Source organism: Phyllostomus hastatus, unplaced genomic scaffold (genome assembly GCF_019186645.2).
Source record: "Phyllostomus hastatus isolate PE091 unplaced genomic scaffold, TTU_PhHast_1.1 phas_contig_34, whole genome shotgun sequence".
Taxonomy (NCBI): domain Eukaryota; kingdom Metazoa; phylum Chordata; class Mammalia; order Chiroptera; family Phyllostomidae; genus Phyllostomus; species Phyllostomus hastatus.
In genome coordinates, this window is record NW_025333857.1 from 17,774,956 (window position 1) to 17,795,621 (window position 20,666).

The 20,666-nt window shown below is 38.0% G+C and overlaps 1 protein-coding gene across 9 annotated transcripts in view; it reads left to right on the forward strand.

Moving 5' to 3' along the window:
* The window catches only part of MPDZ (multiple PDZ domain crumbs cell polarity complex component), a 162,164-nt gene that overhangs the window by 92,402 nt on the left and 49,096 nt on the right, over positions 1-20,666 (forward strand). For all 9 annotated transcript variants that reach the window (XM_045840215.1, XM_045840214.1, XM_045840218.1 and 6 more), the window contains 4 exons: positions 5,523-5,807; positions 6,056-6,179; positions 9,961-10,159; positions 17,110-17,214. In XM_045840215.1, the coding sequence (XP_045696171.1) occupies positions 5,523-5,807; positions 6,056-6,179; positions 9,961-10,159; positions 17,110-17,214 (713 nt within the window). The remainder of the gene's footprint in view (positions 1-5,522; positions 5,808-6,055; positions 6,180-9,960; positions 10,160-17,109; positions 17,215-20,666) is intronic.

Genomic DNA, 20,666 nt, shown 5'->3' on the forward strand with positions numbered 1-20,666 from the left:
TTAAATCAAATTGTAAAAACTCTTGTGTGCTTTTAGTTTTCTTTGAAAGTAGGACTATTCCTACAATGTGGTAAATCTCTGTTTTGGTTTTGTTTTCTGTAGCATCTTTTAGCATCTAGATATTTACTAGAAAATTGTGCGTAAATAAATAAAAAGTTAGATGATGCATTCATCTTTCTGTTTCTTTTCACGAAATTTACTTTAAAAAGACAGAATGGCAATTTTGTTCTAGAATTTAGAATTGACCATTTTTCTTAAAGAAAAGTGAGCTCACATTAGGACTTTTTAACTGATGAAATAAGATTGTATAGCAGATGACTTTAAGTAAAACTAAGAATCCTCTATACTGATATGAAAAAGATGAAATAGAAGGTGAAGATCTCAGTGATTCCTCAAGTTCTTGACTTCACTAAATATGTAATAATCTTGTAGCCAGAGTTGTGTCTGGTGGTGCCAGGTAGTTTTACCTTTCTCCTTACATTGATGCGAGGTCCTTCACTTTGGTCAGGTTTGCTAGAAGTTGTAGGAACTAGGTGCCCAGAACAGGAGCTCACTCTGAAGCGGGGAGGGCTTACTCAGTGCAGAGCCTGGGCCCTGACCTCAGCTCAGACCCCAGAGGGCTGCAGCCCCATGCAGAGCTCCTCTGTACAAAACATTTCCATCAAGGAGCCTGTTTTGCTGTGTTTTTCTTTTTAAAGGAGTTTGCTTAATTTGATTAATTATCAGTTAAGGATTTAAGAGAAATAACCACTACTAAAAAATCTTAAAAATATAGCTGCTTCCATGCATTTGGATTAATAGAGGCAGGCCATTGAAAGGTGGATTTTAAAGGCAAAAAGCCATTTTTTTTTCCTTTCTTACTGTTTTAGGTTTTAACTTTATGATTAATTTTTTTATCCCCTTTTTCTTGTCCCCTCCAAAGACATAACAAATGCAGAAATAATTATTTTCAGACTTAAATGCTTATAAACTTTTGTTTAAAAGATCAACATATCTTGGGGAAGAGGATGCTTTCATTTATTTTTTCCTATTTTGGCTTAAAAATATGCCCAATAAAGACTTAATAGCTGTGTAATGAGTCTCCCTTTCTCCTAATCCTCACCTGCAGGCCCCACCCTTCCTGGTGCACTCATGGTTCGCACTTGCTCCAGGGTTGACCAGTCACCAGTTTGGTGCTTGTCCTTCATTTCTGAGCTCTGGTACCTGTAGGAAATGCTGCTGATTCTAGTGAAAGTTGAAATTGATGTTTGTCAAGAGAGAAACTCCTTTTTGTACCTTGTACACCAAGCACAGCTAATGGAGTCTATGGTATATATAGAGAGAGAGATTTATAGATAAAGATATATAAATAGATACAGATATATATAATCTGTTACGGTAGCAGTTAGGAATGAGTGGCCAGAGGGGAAATAAAGGCAGGGCCTTCAGCATTCCAATCTAACAAAAGAACTTAATACAGGAGGCTAAAAGCAAAAGAACATGTCTCTCACCCATTGACTCAGTAGTCCTGAGCCTGATTCAGTAAGACTGCCAGGCATTCTGAGCAACAAGCAAAATTGTGATAGTGTAGGGGACAGGGAGGAGCCCTTGAAATTCTTTGTGTGTTATCTCCACTAGGTGGGAAAGAGAAAACCTTGGGACCATGTATTTATTCCAAGGCCTGGAGGAGGAAGGAAGGGGTCTACAGTGAGCAAAGAAAAAGCCCATAAAACAACTTTAGTTAACTGCCTGCCTCTAGTCATTATGCAAAATGAACAAATGGAGTCTAGAGCAAAATAGGGATTCAGGCTAACAGACTGCCACACATACCTACGTTTGGGCAGTCAAGCCTCCCCTGGGAAAAGCTGGCACCACCTTTATCCATCAATCCATAAGTAACTCCCTCACCCCATCCTGCCAGCTATATAAGTCCTCAGAACAAAGGACCCTCTCTCTTGCCCTTTCTTGCTACATGGAGGGCCTCTGGCCAGCTAGCCTTTGGCCAGCAGGGTCAGGGAGTGGCACTGGCCACCTGGGTGCTGGTCATCTGGCCTCTTGCCACCCTTGTTTTTGCTTACCCATTAGAACTTAGCACTAATAAATTTTGCTTGCATGCTAATAGGCTTGCTGATCTGTAATTCTTTACTGTGTCGGCAAGAACTGAGTTTCTCCCATAACAAATCCACCAGTCTTCACCTGTCATTTTGTAACAAAATGTTACTGGTTTTACATTCATGTTTAAAATGTCTGGGTTTTTTTAGGGGAGGGTTAATATTAAAAAACTAATTAAATTACTGTAGTCAAATGATGAGAGTGATTGTGAAAATCTTAATGATAAAAATGGAAGCTCTCAAAGGTATAAAAGCTGTTGCCTTTTTGCTTAGTAAAGTTAGAATATAAACAATAAAGGAACCTAACTCAGAAATTCTGAGTGTGGGAACAATGTAAGTTGCAATAGCTATGCTTGTAGTATATTTTTGAAAAGTAATAAGAAGACTTCTGTGGTTGACTGCTTATTGAAGGAAAGCAGGTTGTGTCCAGTGCAAGTTTAAGTATTAAGCTAGTCTATGTAAATATATTACCTGGGTAAATGATGTACTCAAGTACAACCTTAGCTTATTCATTACCTTTAAGAAATAGACCTATTTTCAACTAAATTTGACATTTTTATTTAACCTTTCCCCCTTTTTTTTCTCCAGAGAACAAGCTATATCAAGTAGAAGAACATATTGGGGTAGATTTTTGGTATCTCAGTTTCATTTAGATACTAGGTTGCAGTGAGAAATTATGGTTATTTTTGGACATATATGGGGAAAGAGCTGCTTTTATCTTTTTTAATTAATCTTTTTGTATTTTTTTCATTACCATTTAATTCCCTAATATTCCCCTCCCCCAAACAATCACTGTAAGACTTTTAAAAATAAAACTCAGTTGGTTGTTCAGCAACCAGAAATGTTTCTTAAGTAGGCTTATGTTGTCTGCTGTGTTGATTAGCTCTTTCTTTTCTGTGTCTGTGTTAACTCCTTCATGAATAATGCATGGAAATTTGTTACAGGATTTACAGCAAACCCCACCCAACAGGGGCAGCTTGACCTCCTTCTAATGAAAAGTAGTTTTTATTGTTATCTTTATTTTTTGGAGTGGGAGAGCTGACTTATTGCTAATTATCATAATTAATTTAATAATACAGAAGCTAACCACTTTCTTTAGTAAGTACACTGTTATTTTTAATAGGACTAAAATGATCAAAGTTGGATATTGGAGCTAGCCGGTTATTGTCTGGGCTCTAGGAGTACAGAGGATGATACTTTCCTATCTTTTTTTCCTGAGGATTCTAAAGATGTTATCTGCTTGTTTGATGTTCTCACTTTTCTCATTTCTTTGTCCCATCAATATGTTAAATCTAGAAAGATGAAAACTTTATTTGGGGAGAGGAGTGTAATTGTGTTGGAGCAACTGATTACCCACTTAGAACACATGAAGAGAGAGCCCTGTATCTCATACCACACCCTAGACGGGTTACTAGAAACATTCATTTACTTTGTGTAGAGAAAGGACTTACTGAACAATTTATAAAACCCAGAATCACAAAAAAATTGACAAAATTTCATAAATGATTCTTGATTACATATAAAATTTAATTTCTGCATGTATAGATCAGATGCAAACTTAAAAGAGAGTTAACAAGCTAGGAAAATATTTCCAGTATACATCACAATGACCTTATATTTGAAATATATCAATGATCACAATATTACCATCAGATAGAAACTTTGATAACGTATACAAAGAGAGTGTTCACAGGAGGCATACAAATGGCATGTCCTCACTACTTGTCAGGGACACATGTATTAAAACCCTAAAACACGAATGCATGTATTTCTTACAACTCAAATTGCCAAGCTAATTTACAGTTGTCAAGATTACTTAATAGGTACTCTAGTGTTCCCTTTTTGTGAGAGAAAATTGGTAGACCATTTGGCAGTATATGTGTGCATATCATTTTAAGTGTGTGTATCATTTGAACAACTGCTGTAATTGTAGAATTTCATCGTGAATAAATTTCCACAGGTACACAAAGATGTCGAATAAAAATATCAGCAATGGCTAAGAATTGTGGGTCATTTTCTGTTAAATTAGGCATGTTTTTAGTATTTTGTGGTATTAACTCTCTCTGTCCTCCCAACATCCTGTAACCAGGTCCTGTTATTTTCCCTAATTAATAGACGAGGGAACCAAGACATGGAGTATATTTAAGTAACTTGTCAAAGCTCAAAGAACTAACTGATGATGGAGTCAGCACCTGAACTGAGGCAGCCTGGCTCCAGAGTCTGCACTCCAGTCTTTCATACTTAGGAGTGTTTCATAACCATAAAAAGACTGAAGTTGGATTTTATTCATTGACATGGGAATCTCTTATTAAAGATACTTCAGAAAAGCAACTAAAAACCTACTGGGTAGCGTATGGTTCAGTTTAGGTTTTAAAAATGAAGTATATGTGCTTGGATGTGCGAGTGTGTGCATTTGGAATTACATATATCAAGTGAATTTTTTAAATGTAATTGATAAACACACAACTGAAGCCAACTACTTTCACTGGGGAAAGGACCAGAAGTAGGAGCCACAAAGGAATACTTTAATATAGTGTGCATATATTTGAATGGCTTTAATCTTTTCTAATGATAATGTAGTCACACACTACTCTTATACTTTAAAAATATCAATCAAAGAATTGAAGAGAAAACTGATGTCTATTCAACAACAGCATTTCGTGGAGCAGCTGTTTGCCCAAAGCACAAGTGATATAATATATATGTTGTAAGTAGATACCTGGGTATATGTATGAGTAGATTTATAGAATTTAGAGTTTAGGGAATTTTAGAAATTAACATAAAGCAAAAAGAAATTCTGTGATGTACAGATTGCTAATGAGACAGCCTGGGTTAGAACATACATCTTCTAATGGGTTAGAATAATATCCATTCTTAGCATTTCTTCTGTTATATCTTGCATAATATTGTGAAAATTTTCCCTACAATAATATGAAATGTGGCTTTCTGTTCTTTTCCTAAATACCTATAAATGTTAAAATAATTTTCTCTGGAAGGTTCTCGTTAATCTGAATCAATTAATGTCATTCTCTGTATGCTTTTGGTCTTGTGATACTTAGGAACTCAAGCTCATTGGAAATAAGACTTGGAAATATAAATTACTTGCTTTCCCATGTACATTGAACACAAGTGATGTTATTTGTGAATAGAGCATACTTTTGTATCTAAATGATCTCATATACTGTATATTGTGCAGTATAACTCAGCAGAACATAAGATGTATGATTGCAGGAAATACATTGAAAAGCATTTATAAAAATAAAGGTATACGCACATCACCTAAGTGAAGAATTTGTATGTTTGCTAATGTTTTTAAGTACTGAACAATTACATTGAGGTTTTTTTTTTTCCCAGTAAATAGTGTTCATTAAGAAAGGATCATACATTGATGTAATTCTGGCCATAATTTTTTATTTTTTCTTTAATAATCAGGATGTTACTGAAAATTCTTCAGATCCAGTACTTGACCTGCACATGTCCTTGGAAGAATTGTACACCCAGAGTCTCCTGCAAAGACAGGATGACAGTCCACCTTCAGGAGACTTGAGCATGAGGCCTGTTTCTAGCTTTACCATAAATGATTATGCACCTGCAAATGCTATTGAACAACAGTATGAATGTGAAAACCTGAGAGTGTGGACTGAATCTCACCTCCCAAATGAAGTTATATCAAGCACAGAACTTACTTCTCCTCTGCTACCTGATTCAGCTGGAAAGGTAATGTCTTAAAGATATGGTTTGTGTCAGACAATGAGGTTGAGGACAGTGCAGCACTCTGGCTAATCTATCTCCCCATTTGGAGATAGTGCTCTCCGGCCAGAGAGATTGTTCAGAAGGCAACCTATGAACTTGTTTTTGTTATAGATTCTTATTGAATAAGGCACAGTCAGTTAGAGAATATGTTGAAATCATACTCCAAAGTCTAGTTTTCCTTTTCATGTGACTTATTTTTTTCTCTCCGTCAGGGCTCTGAGTTCTTAAATCAACAGAACTCTCTGGCCTCTGCTGCTGAGTGTGTCATGCTTCACAATATGTCCAGAGAATCTTTTGAGAGGACTATTATTATAGCAAAAGGCAATTCTAGTCTAGGTAAGTTTCTTATTTTCCACACAGATCTTCCCAAACAAATTCCCTTGCAAAGAGGAAAAATTGAACCTGGCTTTGATATTTTGGGCTATATATAAGAAAATAGATGTTATAAATATTCCTGTAGTTTTTGGTGTGCTCATTATTTTTCCTGAAATGATGAACAGATTTGTTTAGTTCGGACTCATTTAAATCCCTTACTCTCCTAATTATTTAAAAGTATTCAGTAGTCTCATTTACATTCAAGTAAAAGATATACGAATTGTTTGTGTATGAAACAGAAAATCAGAAAAGGAATTCTTAGAAAATGAAAAGTCAGCAATTTGGAGTTCTCAATTCTTTGGAAAAGCAAATTATTAGTTTCTTTGAATGTTACCAGTTATGCATAAGTCAGTTTGTATTTAATTTCTTTCATTCACTGAAAGAAAGACTAAAAAGACAGCCAGGTGTGCCACCACCAAAATATAAATGCAAGTTATAATAGTCCTTTCCAGGTGGCAGGATTTTTGTCCTTTCTTACCCATAAAAGGTTCCAGCTAGTTAATCATAAAGTCTTCAGAGTTGGGAAAAGCAGACTTCCTATAAAAATAAAATACTAATTATAATAACTAAAGCTATATTGAGGCAGAACACATTTGTTCCTTTTTTTTTTTTTTTTAGTTAAGCAGTCATGTGACTCAACTCTGTTCCTAATGATCTGTGACGATAAGTAGTGTGTTAGAATGGTTGATATGAATGCAGAGTGTGACCCAAGACTGGTTAGCTCTGCACCAGAGATTCTGCTCCTTCCATGATGTAATCAACCAGTACCCTTTACAGTGATACCTCATTCCACTTGGTGGTGGCTGGGTACTCCTAATAGCAGCTGAATAGAAAATTACAGCAGAGAATTTCTACTTAGTTATACTATTTCTTATATATTACATTTAATAAAATTATATAAAATGTAAGCTAAAGAACTTTCTATAATTCACTAATTATGAGACATAGATATATCAAAGCATGTCAAATGTTTCATCTGTCAATATTTCTGAAAGCATGTCACTTAAAATAGTAGTTCTATAGGCTATAAATAGGAGTTATAAGTGGGTTCCAAATTTAAAGTTTAAAATGTGATAAATTTAAGGAGACAGTTTTCTGTTTATATTATATCACTATCTTTAATACTCAGATATGTATGTGGACCTTTAAGAAGAGGTTATGGAATGCAGCATTTCTCATACTTCATTGGCCATAGAACCCATTTTTTTGACCAACTCATAAAACAGATTTTGTAAAGCCCATATAAGAAACTCTATTCTAGTATATTTACTCAACAAACATTCTTTTTTTCTCTGTATTCTAGCCACTGTGTATAAACTCATGTTCTATGAGTTTAAGAAAATTAGCTAGTTAATACATTAAGTCCTAAAAGCATTACATATAATGATAGACACTCATACATAGAACATTGAAGGTTAAAAGAGGAAATAGCTTATCCCTACTCTCAGAGTGTGTGGTGAAATTTACACAGGTTTCAAAGAGGAGAAGATATTTGATTTAGTTGTTGAAAGAGAAGTAGATTTTTACCACGTAATTGAAGAATTGGGAAAAGCTGGAATTGACAAGAGCTAAGGAAGAGAAATGTGAAGCATTACTGAATTTTGTTTGGTATGAAGTGTGGTGTGAAGGTGAGCAAAGTGAGAATTGAAGTTAAAGGAAGGCTAGGTGGGAGGCAGCTGCTGGGTGGGCTGTGTGCAGGACACAGGACTTCTGTTGTAACACCGGCATGGCTCAAAGTCCTATACACAGTGGGGACGCAGGGCAGAAGGGTGACGTGGTGGGATTTGTGTTTTAGGAAGATCATTCTGGCATAGGTTGTGAATTACATTGAAAACAGTAGGAAGGCTCTTGTCAGAGCTGTGATTTGAGTACATCTGATTTTATAATCTGACCTCTGAAAAGTTTTTATAAGTACTTTTATAGCTTTATATCTCTTTATCTGGTTTAATTAAAGGAACTTTTAGCACATGATTTTTTGTGATTTAACATTATTTTATGTAAAGTGTTAACTTACAAAGTTTTTATATTTTCGAAGAAATAGAGTGAGGGTAGGATAAGAAGGGAACATTAATTCAGGGGAGGTTTGTTGTGAATGCCTTTTTGAGGAAGAGACATTAATGAGTGAGGAGCTAGCTGTGCAGGAGGGACTGAAAGAGGCCGTCAGTCTGAAATGGGGAGAGGCTAGGTGAGTTCTGAAACACAGGCTGGAGCACAGGGAGCCAAGGAGGTCATTGTATTGAACAAGGAAGGGTACATGTTGAAGGGGACCTATAGACTGTGCCGGGTATTGTAGGTATGCTGTATACTAGCAAAAAGGGGAGTTATCAAAGGGTTGTTAGCAAGGGAGGGATGTGATGTCATTTGTCTCTTTTGAATGATCCCCCTGCCTGCTGTGAGAAGAACGCTGTGGAAGCCAGGAGACCAGTTTGGAGGCTGTTTTGAGAGGGGAGGCAAGAGAAGGTGCTAGCTCAGTGTAGGCTTAGTAAGGAAATGGAGGAAGACATATGGATTCAAGGTAAGTTTTGGAGATGGAAATAACAGGACTTGGTGATGGATTAAATATAAGAGGTGAGAAAGAGGTAGTAATCAAGAATGTCTTCAACATATCTGCCTTGAGTAATGGAGAGTAGTATTGTGGTGTCAGCACCAAAAAGGGGAAGACAAATGGAGAAATAGGGGAGATAGAGACTTGGAAATTTGACTTTATACATACTAAGGTTGTATTTCCTATTAGTCATCTAGGGAACATGTCAGGAGGGCAATTAAACATCCAAATCTGGAGATTGTAGAACTTCAGGTTCAGATTTGAAGATAAAATGGGAATAGAGTAGAATTAAGCTCACAGCAGTTTAGTTCAATAGACTACTATACATTCAGGCACCATGATAGGCACTGAGGGTAAGACTAATACACACTTCTTGAGGTTAGTAATTCTGTGTTATGCCTTTATATCTCAAGCCACCAGCATAATACTTGGCACATAGTAAGCACATAATAAGCATATACTGAATGAACATATGATTTGGGAATAAAGTAGTAGTACACAGTTTCTCAATTTATTGAACTAATTTTCCATCCATGGTCCTGTCCTTTATTCTTTGATACATGTCCAAGGTGAACTCCTTTTGGTTTGCAGGCGGGCACTCAATCCACTGAGCCACACCAGCCAGGGTGGGATGAATTCCTATTATAAAATTCATTTGATATTGTCAAAATATTCTCCCTGGCAGTGCTTTCCATGTAAGGGTAACACATCGAATAGCCTAAGGTGCATTCATTGCCCTGTGGACCTGTTTAATCTTTAATGTATTCAACAGGGAGCATCTGTTTCTAGACATAATTTCACGCTTTAAAATTTACTTTAAAATATTTTTATTAGAAAATTTTCTTTCACTTTGATTGTTTATTATTGGCTGAAAAAGTTAGCTCTGCCTGGCCAGTTGCTCAAGAGGCAGGAACTTTGTCCCATAAACCAAAAGGTTGCGAGTTCGATTCCCAGTTAGGGTACATGCCTATGCATGGGAGGCAGCCGATTGAAGTTTCTCACATCCATGTCTCTTTCTCTGTCTCTCTCTCTCAGCCCCACTTCCATTCCCCTCTCTCTAAAATCAATAATAAAATATACTTGGGTGAGGATGAAGGAAAAGTTACTCCTAATTCATAGGAATTATGTGACTTTCAAAATAAGATGAATTTGAAAGTTGCAAAGTTAATGCATATCTCTGTTCCTCCATTACCATAGGGATGACAGTAAGTGCTAATAAAGATGGCTTGGGAATGATTGTTAGAAGCATTATTCACGGAGGTGCCATTAGTCGAGATGGCAGGATTGCTGTTGGGGACTGCATCTTGTCTATTAATGAAGAATCTACCATCAGTTTAACCAATGCCCAGGCACGAGCCATGTTGAGAAGACATTCTCTCATTGGGCCCGACATAAAGTAAGTATCATTTGGACCCTGCTTTGTCTTGGGAAATTCAGGAATTTCATTTCATTGATCAGAGTTTTTTTTTTTTTCTCAGAACATACTTCTGTTTGATATACAAAAATTACATATTTATTTAATATAAGTCACTTAAGAATTTGTTCCTGAGTAGTTCTTAATTTTAGATAATCACTTTAGGATAACAATGTGGAAATATTTTAGGACTGTGCATGTGTGCCTCGTACCCTCTGCCCCCAGATGGAGTAGCTGCCCCTTCCTGTGGGGGTAGCTGTGGAGATGAAGACATGGCTGCAGGTGGACAACAAAGCGTAAAGGTGACCCATGAGGGGCTGCAGTTCAGACCAAGGGGGAGGTTCCAAAGAGGACACACAGTGGTTTTAATGAAAGGCACACATGAGTAGCAACAGGACACTCTCGGAGGGCAATACCCAGAGCAGCCACGTGCTGGATGTGTTCCCTGGCCCCACAGGGAAGCTGCAGTGGTAGCTGCACAAGAGAAGTGCCTGTGTTTAAGCACATTTCCTTATTTGAGAGCAACTTCAACCAGATCAGCAGAGAAGTTATTGATAGGCACAACAGTGTGCAAATGGTTGCTCTGGGCATCACATATAGCAGCCCCGACCTCACAATACCCGATGTCATGCCACTGGCACAACCAGCTGTCAGCCACGCAGTCGGTGCCAACATGACTGACATGACTTCTGAAGTCAGAGAAGAGCATGGAGTTGGCCAGGCTGCTTCCTTTGAAGTTTGCACAGTTGTCCATATACAGTCATGACAAAAACAGCCCCACTTGAAACTTGCCACAGGCCACGCTTTTTATCTACAATTATGCCCCTCGTCCTATGCAAGAGAAGATCTGTTTGCACACTGGGAGGACCTGGTGTTCTCCCTGAGACCCTCTAGGGGAGGCTTACAGCAGTACCCAGCGCTGTACCTGCTTGTGAAGTGATGGACGTTCCTGTGTTGGAGGCAGAGGACAGGAAGAGCCCAGCAGCCACAGAGCTCCGTGAAGAAGGTGACCAAGATCAAGTCAGCATCAAGAGCCTTCCCGTGGTCTCTGAGGTGTCTGGGGCCACCTCTCTTGCTTCTGCTGGTGGGGAAGGAGTCTGAAAACATGCTTCATGCAAGTACTCTGTGCTTAGGGACACACTGTCTTTCCTCACCTGGGCACCAGCAGTGTCTGGCCAGAGTGCAGCACCAGGGGCCGCAGCAGTGACACCCAGAGGCACTGTGAATGTGGTGACAGGAAGGGACATGTCTAGCAAACCTGTTTCAGAGATCTTGCAAGGTCTAGGAGCTGGACCTGTCATCTCAGCTGGCAGAGTAACGGCAACATGAGTGAACAGAATAGAGGCAGAGAGTCCCTCAACGCCAGGCTGAAGCCCCTTCCTAGGAAGAGAAAGGAAAAGGAGAAAACTCCCACAAAAAGGTCTTTCCATTCTGGTAGGAGGTGGGAGGACACAGCAATCCTAAGATCCCATGGAACCACTCAGGGAGATCAAAAGGGAGGACCAGAGCAGCCCAGATGGCCAAGGACATGGGTCCTCACTCCAGAAATACAGCAGCCTCAGTGTCACCCAGAAGGGGTCTAGATTATCTCAAAATCAAAGGAGGAGATGATCTAGAACTAGGTCAGTGGGGGTGGCACAATTCAGACATTGTTCCCTCATCCGTCCCCCATCCTGCAGCTCTCCCAAAGCGAGGAGGGAAGGCTGGCCATTTGTGGAACTTGTGTACATCCACTGGAGTGGATCTCCAGTGTTGTGATCCAAACAATGTTGCTTTTCTTTTTTTAATTTTAATTTTCCAATGATTCTTGCAAAAACCTTAGGCGTGAGATAAATGATATCTCTCACAGAACAGAAGGGGTCCACCCTTAGGATCTTACAAAAAAGTTTTGATTGGCTCTCAGTGTAAGGAATTGTGTACTGCTTGTTTGACCCGTGTGGATCCTAGAACTAAGCCAATCATTTAAGGGCCAGTAATGGTGAAAATCATATAGAACACCACCAGTCTGAGCAGTAATTCCCTTTGTTGAATCTCATGATCCAGGAGATTCATCAGTAGGTTGATATAGTCTGAATGTTGGTCATGTAGGGTCTTTTGGGGGAAGTGCCTCAACTGTCTCATAATCCCATAATGTACCTAAAGCATGTTATATATGTGGTTTCATCTTTAAGTCACAAAGCATTTCTTGAGCCAACATAAAAATTAGTTCATGACTTTATTGTCTCACCTCATCGATGTAATAGTTTGGCTTTTCCCTATAACATTAACCATTGAGTCTTTGTGTTTACTGTGTAAGGGATGACATAGTAAGAGCTCAGGGAAAGATCGTTGACCTTAAACTGATGCAGTGATTACTGGTTGGTGGACTTTTTTGTATTAATGCTACTTTATTGACTGCATTCTGTATTATTCTTTTGCAAAGTACATATTGTAAGAGCTTAAGTAAGAAAAATAATATCTGCAATCTGGTTTTCATTCTGTCTTCAATAAAAAGTAGAAAATCTCTACTGCTTAGAGTAGATTCTTCTCATAAAAATGTATTATTTTGAGGCAGAATTTTACTAAGGGACTTTTATATTTTTGCATGCCTTTTAACTTTTATTGTATGATGGAACAGATTATCAGATCCTGTGACAGTCCCTCAATTATTTTAAGAATAATGTGAGTACAAGTGAACATCGTTAAAAATAACAGTGCCTCTATACTAAGAAAAAAGAGAAACTTTGAATGCTTTTCTCATCCCTTGTGGTCCAATGTCCATTTCTTTTGCTTAAATGATGAATGATATATGAGGTCTGTCCAGGAGGTACCCAGCCATGTAATATGAAAAATAGAGACATTTACTGAAGAAGATACAAGATACAAGAAACATTGTACACAGAACAATGATGCCTTAGTCTTCTTCAAAGTAGGCACTTTGGGACCTCACACAGTTCTCCCCATTGCCATCAGCTGCCCTGTAGTATTTTCCTGAATCTTATCAAAGGTCTGAAATCTCTTTTCTTTTAAAGATGATTTTAGTTTTGGGGAAAGCCAGAAGATGCAAGGCATATATACACACACTCACAAACATACCATCATAATAGTTTGATTTCTTCTCAAGCGTCCTACTGTTCCTGTGATTCCGATGGTTTGACCCATTGGGTGCATGGTAGAGAGAAATTAGAATCATAATGTTTTTCAGAAAAAAACATTTGTTAAATGATAAAACAAATAGTGATTTAAATTGGCCAGGGCTGAACAGCGTATTCCACACATTTTGCATAAAGTGTTTTTGGCTCCATGCCTTCCAGATCACTTGCTTTCATGAAATTGAAAGTTTAGAATTACCTTGAAAGCCACGTGAGGAATCCTCCCAGAAGGCCCCCATTACTCCGAATGGAGCCATGCATTGCCTCTGGCTAATTAGGCTTTGTAGTCATTGCCTGGATTTGGGTTCCATCCGTGTTTCTTCCTTTTATTTCTGTTTATGAACCAAGCTTCATCTGGGGCAGTGGTAGAGATGTGTATTGGAGGGACTTAAAAAAAAAAAGATTTAGTGGATCAGTTACATAACTGATTGGTTTTAGGAAAAGCACTGCTTGTCCAGGCAATGCACTCTGGATTTCTTTTTAGCCTTTTACCATAGAGAGCTAGGAACTTGGTGAGTGTGCGTTTGTGCATGCCTGTGTAGATAATTTGAGTTTCAAGAGTTCAAGAACAGCCAGTTTAAGTTCCAGGTTTCATTATTTTCTGTGGAAAACCAGATGTGAAGCCTCACCAGAATGCATTCTGTTTCACTTCTCACTCCACCTTGCCAGGAGCTCTTATATTTCTGTAATAATAGAAAGGGTTTTGAGCTTAGCGGCAGCTGCTTGTAACATCTGCCAGATAATTACTGAGCTGAATCAGAATTCACCTGCCTTAACCTAAAGTGTGGGATGAATTCCTGATCAAGGAATAAAAGATTGATTGCAGTTACATTTTTCCATGCTTGTTAATAATCATTGCTATAGACACCAGTAAAGAGCAGATGCTTTTCTGGGGGAGGTGTAGAAGGGAGGGAGGTGGAAAGGGGGAAAAACAACCAGGAGCACCCACTTTTAACTACATATGTGTGCATCTCATATTCAGCACAAGACAGTGACATTTGTTAACACCATTGTAAAAAGATGCCACGGCGTATGCTTCACATTCTAGATTTTCTACAGCACCTGCTGATGATCGAGCCCCCTTTTATGTGTGAGTATCGGTGAGTCAAAAAGCTCATTATGGCTGTGTGTTACAACTTGTCTGTGAAAACCATTTCATACTTTTGTAACATTCTGATGCAGGGAAAGATCCAGATATAGATTCAGTGTATAGATTTTGGCTTTTTTTTCTTCATTTACATAGGAACAAAGATGTGAGATTGTTACATTTTTCACATTGTGCTAATGATTGTGAACCTATTTGAAAATCATAGTTTTCAACTCCTGAGTGTTTAAGTTCCTTTGTCAGGGAACAGTCCTGTCTGTGTGTGTAGGTGTGGGCCCTGGATGAAGAGCCATATCACATTTCAGCATCACTGATATTACACTTTTTCTTCCACTCCACATCTAACCAAAGATTAGTTTACATTTAAGAATTCTTTAACACAGCTCTCAAACAAGCAGTTTCAGTGTGTTTGTGCAGTTCGTACGTAGTGCTGCTCTTCCCGGTAAGATGGAGGTTTTGCGTGGCTCTGTGAGCAGGCGTGAGTGGGGGCTGCTCCGTGGGCGCTGCTGCACTGTGGGATGCTGTGCACGTTGGGCTAAATATTTGTGGAAGCTCTGCCTTCTGTAACCTTTCTCACTGTTACCTAAAATATCAGGAAAATATTTGTAACGCTCCCCATCCCTCACCCTTTGCTAAAAAGAAAACCACCTTTGAACAAATACAGAGGAAAATTCCTTTAAACATTATTTGATATAGAAATATCTTTTCCTTCTCAAGCCAGTTGAAAAATTAAATACTTTGAACTAATTATCATTATTTTCACTGTCATGTTTTAGCTTCCTCCCCTCACACCTCCCCCTGGCTTTTTTTTTTCCCTTAAGGTTTTACTTACATGTCTTCAACCACATTGGATCTTCAGAAATGCCAGTTTTCTTGAACAGGCTTGTCAGGCTTGGGGTTTTTTGATTATCTTAATTTTTTGTATAAAATACAATTAGTCTTTTTTTCCAGTATCACGTGTTAGATATTTTGACTCATTATTTTTGAATGAATAAATATAAATTTACTATTCAATATCCATGGTCCAGCACACATAATGCCCCTTTTTATTACAAAATCTTGTATTACAAAATCATAAGCATGTAATTCTGTAACATAACAATGTCACACTTAAGCACACCATATGATATTTTAGGTGAAATGTTCAAATTGCTGTCCATCTCATGCGAGACATTCACGTACCCTACCAACCACACTCAAGCAGGCGTTACTTCTGCTGTACCCTGTATTTTAATACCATGGAAAAGGTGTTTTTATCGATGAATACACTAAGGTCCAAATTAGAATGCAACTCTCTCACCCAGCCTAGTCCTAAATCTAGGTTCCTGCTTCATTTTTTAAACCTCTATGTAAAAATGTCATGAAGAGATTCCCAGGGGTCCTCGGATTTTGCCAGGGTGATCAGGTGTGACAGGACTAGCTGATGTCCTGTCAGAACACTGGTATTATGCATCTCAGTTTACAACATCCTCATAAAAAGCAGTGTCCTTTCTGCAATTGAGCGGTGGTGATTCACCTTCCCGTCACACTCCTGATGAGTAACAGAACTGTGTCTTCTGATTCCAAATCTAAGTGACTTCATAGAGTAAATGTTTTTTATAGAATAACCAGTATACTGAAATTACATGCCTTCCTTACTCAATAAATTATGACATTGGTGTAATTCTTATTTTATTATAACATAAAAGATAATCCTTTCATCCTTGCACCTCAGTGCTGAGGTTTTAATAGTTATTGTCTTTATGGGTAAGTTATGGATAGCTGGTTTAATAGTCTTTATAATTTTTACATTGTGCATTTTTCTGTGTATTTCTTTTTCCAGTTGTGCAAACATGCTGAACTGGCTGCAAATGCTTGCCTTTTCATTAATTTGAGTATCTTGGAACAGCCCACTGAAACAAGTGTATCAACTATAAAGCCTGATAGGGCAGCCCTGAACTTGAATTTTCAAGTGTCACTGTCTAAACATTATAGCAGTAGTCAGCATCTGACTCAGTACCTCCCACATTAGAGGCATTCAGCCAGTACTTGTTGAATTTGTAAGTGACCATTCAAGTTTAAACAATAGGTTTTTTCTGAAACCAAAATGAACTTATAAGAAGTTGCTACAAATTAGTAACAGTATCTTTCCATAAACTTTAACAGCTTAACTTCAGGCTTGGAGTGTTCATAACTTAATAGAACTAACATTTATTTTTTGATAATACTTGTTAATATCCATAATTAAGTATGCATTGTAGAAGACTTTAAAATTATTTACATAAAATAAAAACTCAGTGTTTTAATAGTGTATGCCTAATTTGTTCCTGCTAAGGAAACCAAGGCTTTTTGGATGAAATCAATGTTACTACTGACAATTCTTTCCCTAAGAATTTATACATCTTTCTAAGTACAAAAAGTTGTTTTACCCTTCTCATTTGGAAATATTAATAATGTTGTTTTCTTCCCCCATGTAATTATTGGTTAAACACATAGTTTATTGGTAGCACTTTAAATTTTAATTTCTGTTACTTTTACTATAGGACACTTTTTCTGTTGAAGTTTGGATTCTCTGATGAGTAAGCTGATTAAATGAGTTGTGTGAAACAGTAGGGATGAAGGGACAATATAATTTATTTGTATATTTTGGAAGCTATCCCTAAGAGTTAGCCAAAGCTTTGCTTCCCTTTGTTTTCATGGATTATGTTCTGTTCCAGAATAACTTATGTGCCTGCAGAGCATTTGGAAGATTTTAGAATAAACCTGGGACAACAACATGGAGGAATAATGGCACTGGATATTTTTTCTTCATACACTGGCAGGTAAATGAAACAGTAAATCTACTACAATGAATGAATAATGTAGACAACATTATATGTAAAGGAGAGTTTTGAGTCCACAGTAAAGAGGACCAGCAATGAAAGAAACTACCTTTCTTTCTTTCAACATAAAAAAAATATTTTCATCCTCCCCCCATACTTAAGCAATTATGACATAGTGTGGAAAATATAAAAATTCCAATTAAAACACTAAAATTGCTTCTAATTATACCACTAAATATAGGTAGCACTTTTAACATATTGAGTTTGGAGGAATTCACCCTACGTATGAGTATTATTCATTAATTCCTTGGAAGCTACAATTTGTTTAGTATTTTATAATGTTTTTTCTCTTTGTAAGTATTTTGAAGCATCTTCAGCATTTTTATTTATTCCTTTTCTTAACATACATACAGATTGAGAAATATTTTAATAGCTACTTTTTACTCTAATTTTAGAGAATGTTCACCTGAATGTCTTTATATACTCATACATGTATACATGTGCACACATGTCCATGCACACACATGCACATACATATACACATGTGCACATGCATATACTCACCTACGCACACACCCACATGCACACATGTGTGCACACATATACACACATATATACATACACACATTAGGAAGAAGAGAGTGTATACCTTTTAAATGCTCTTGATACACAATGTAGTAAGAACAGGAAAAAGTTGTCTTTTTTTCCCTTAGGAAAGTCAGGAACTAGGTTTTGGTGCTGCTGCTGAGTTTAAGACAGGGAGAAAAATAATGTGAAATTGCTTTTCCAGGTAAAATGTACCGTTTTACACTCTCAGCTGTGGGCCTGTTTTTTGTGTGTTTTTAGTTGCACTGGCAACCGAGTACCAGCTTTCCCTTTAGGCATGCAGCAGAGCAGAAGTGGCTTTGTAAATACTCTGGGATCTTCTCAGAAGTGTTCTACTGTTCCTCAGAGAACGTTAGAACATCCCTGAACACTTTGGTCCCCAGTGACTCTGCAGGATCACAGTATGACATCACTGTTCCCTCTACAAACTGCACATGAGTGCAGTGATACAGAAAGTGTTAGGGAAGGGAAGGTGTGTGTTTAATACAGGGAAGGAACGTCACGGCCTTGAGGCCTCATGAATTTTATGGGAAGAGGAGTATTCACCCTACCCTGTCTGTACAAAGCTCAGCCACACTCTCTTCTAGAATGTCTTTCTCAGGGTTAATGGCATGAATTGATTAGAGCTCCCTGATGCTTTCTGTCAGAATGCTAAAAGCAGTTATTCCACTATCCTTCAGAAATATCATTTCGAATGGTTTAATTAAAGAATATCCCAAAGTAACATCATATTCTTTTAAGCACCAAGGACTTAAATATACTCAAAATGTATTAGGGAGAGAGAGGCCCTTGCAGCACTGTGCCTCCTTCAGCAGACCAGGGAATGGCCTAGGTGGTGCAGTGTTGTGACTGGCTGCTTCACTGCAGAGAAAGTGTATTTGCTATTAATATAAGGGCGCTCAAAACAAAACAGTCTGCATTTTATGGAGGAGGAGTCTGCACCAGAGAGAGGCTAACTACCTTGCCCAAGTTTCATAGTTAATAAGTGGCAGAGCCAAGATTGGAATGTAAACAGTCGGGCTCCATGTTTTGAACCATTGGATCCAAAGAAAGAGTTGCCCAAGCCCAGGATAAAAATATGGGCAGCATAGCACGTAGGTTAAGAGCTGAGGTTTCATAGTAAAATGAGCTCAATTAAAAGGTTAGTGCTACTTGACTGTGTTACCTTGTGCCAATGTCTGGCACCTAAATGCACATGTAAAGGGGATTTTTATAGTTGACAGAAATGTTACTGGTATTCAAAAACATTCCTGGCTGAGTGAGTGCAAGAGGAAGAGAATCAGTCCATTCTCTTCTTTAGAACACAGGACACGTGAGCCCTGCAAACCATACCTAGGATGCATAAAGAATAATCAACACATGAATAGGAGCATATCTCAGATAGGGAAAGGATTCCAGACTGCAGAATCATTTGAAGAGAATGAGTTCTTTGTATCAGAGGATTCAGGATGCTAGTCTTCTTGCAGCTAAAGAAGCATGAGCCTGTGAGACTCTGAGTGTTTCTGACTAGCCTCATAGGTGAGAGTCCAGGGGTGAGGACCTCCACCCAACCCATGGCTGTCACTGAATATTTTAGCAACTCTTTCTAAGTTCTTCTTGTCTGCCTTCCACACCTGCTGCTTCTGTAATACTCTTTCCAGTTATGTTCCAGAGGGTCAGTCCTAGTTTTCATCTCTCTGCCGTGTATCATCTGGATAATAGCTTCACTCAGACGTCTCACTTTCAGTCAGTGTCTTAGCATCACTTTTAAAATCCCCTCTTTTGTGACTCCATTCCCCATAGTCCTGTCCCACTGTCTGTCTTAGACTCTCAGAACCCCAGCATCACGCACAGCCTAGTTCCTCCATTTGCACGGGAGGGGAATTCCAACACACAACCAATGGGCAGGACGTATAGGCAGACAGACTTCCTTTTAATAGTTGAAACAAAACAAAACAAAACAAAACTAACAATCAGGTCAAAGAAAAAGATGGGAAATTCATGTAAGAGCCTGGACATCTACTTGCCAAAAATGTTGTGAAGCACATTCAAATGCAGATGAATTATTGGATTAACTACTTCTGACCTCAGAATCTAAAGATTATGTCATTTGACAGAATTTGGTATCCCTTCCAATGGAGAATGGATAAAATTTGAGAATATACTTTTCTTTTGAGTCTTCAATTTCTGTAAAAATCAGCTGAAAATCATTTTTGAATCAAGATTTTTTTAGCCTCTGCTTTTAATTGAATATATGAAAATTTCTCTAGAAATTCAATTTCTTCTAACAACATAAGACACCATAATTGATTTAACTATTTTCTGTGGCCCTTATGGTACTTGACTGGACACATTTTGTTATATGCCTGGCATTTTGCAAAATCTGGACTCCTACCAAAATTGAAAAGTGACCTTGAACATGGGTGCATTGTAAACTGCTTCCTGTATGGAGTGGTCTATGTCTGACCCCCCTGGATAGGCTGGGGGTGGACCACAAGCATTTTCATCTTTCTTCAAAAGGTGAAGGGAATGAATTGGTCCATTCTTAGGAAGCATTGATGCTAAACTCCTGGCTTAATCAGAAGTTCTTTAGGTCAGGGGTCATCAGCCAGGGCTGTGGGAGCTTATAACTCATATGGTGCTTCTATCTTCCTGCACATGGTAGGTATATTTAAAAAAATGCCTGTCAAATAGTTTTTCTTTAAAATTCTGTATCTGTCCCCTTCTCTTTTCATTTATTTTCCCATGTTTCACCAGGAAAGAGACTAGACAAGACACCTAGTGTTCAGCTGTGTCTTCAGACTAAGTTAGGGAGGGTAGATTGGTTCTAATGTAAGTTTTTTATTTTGTTTGATAAATTTTTTATT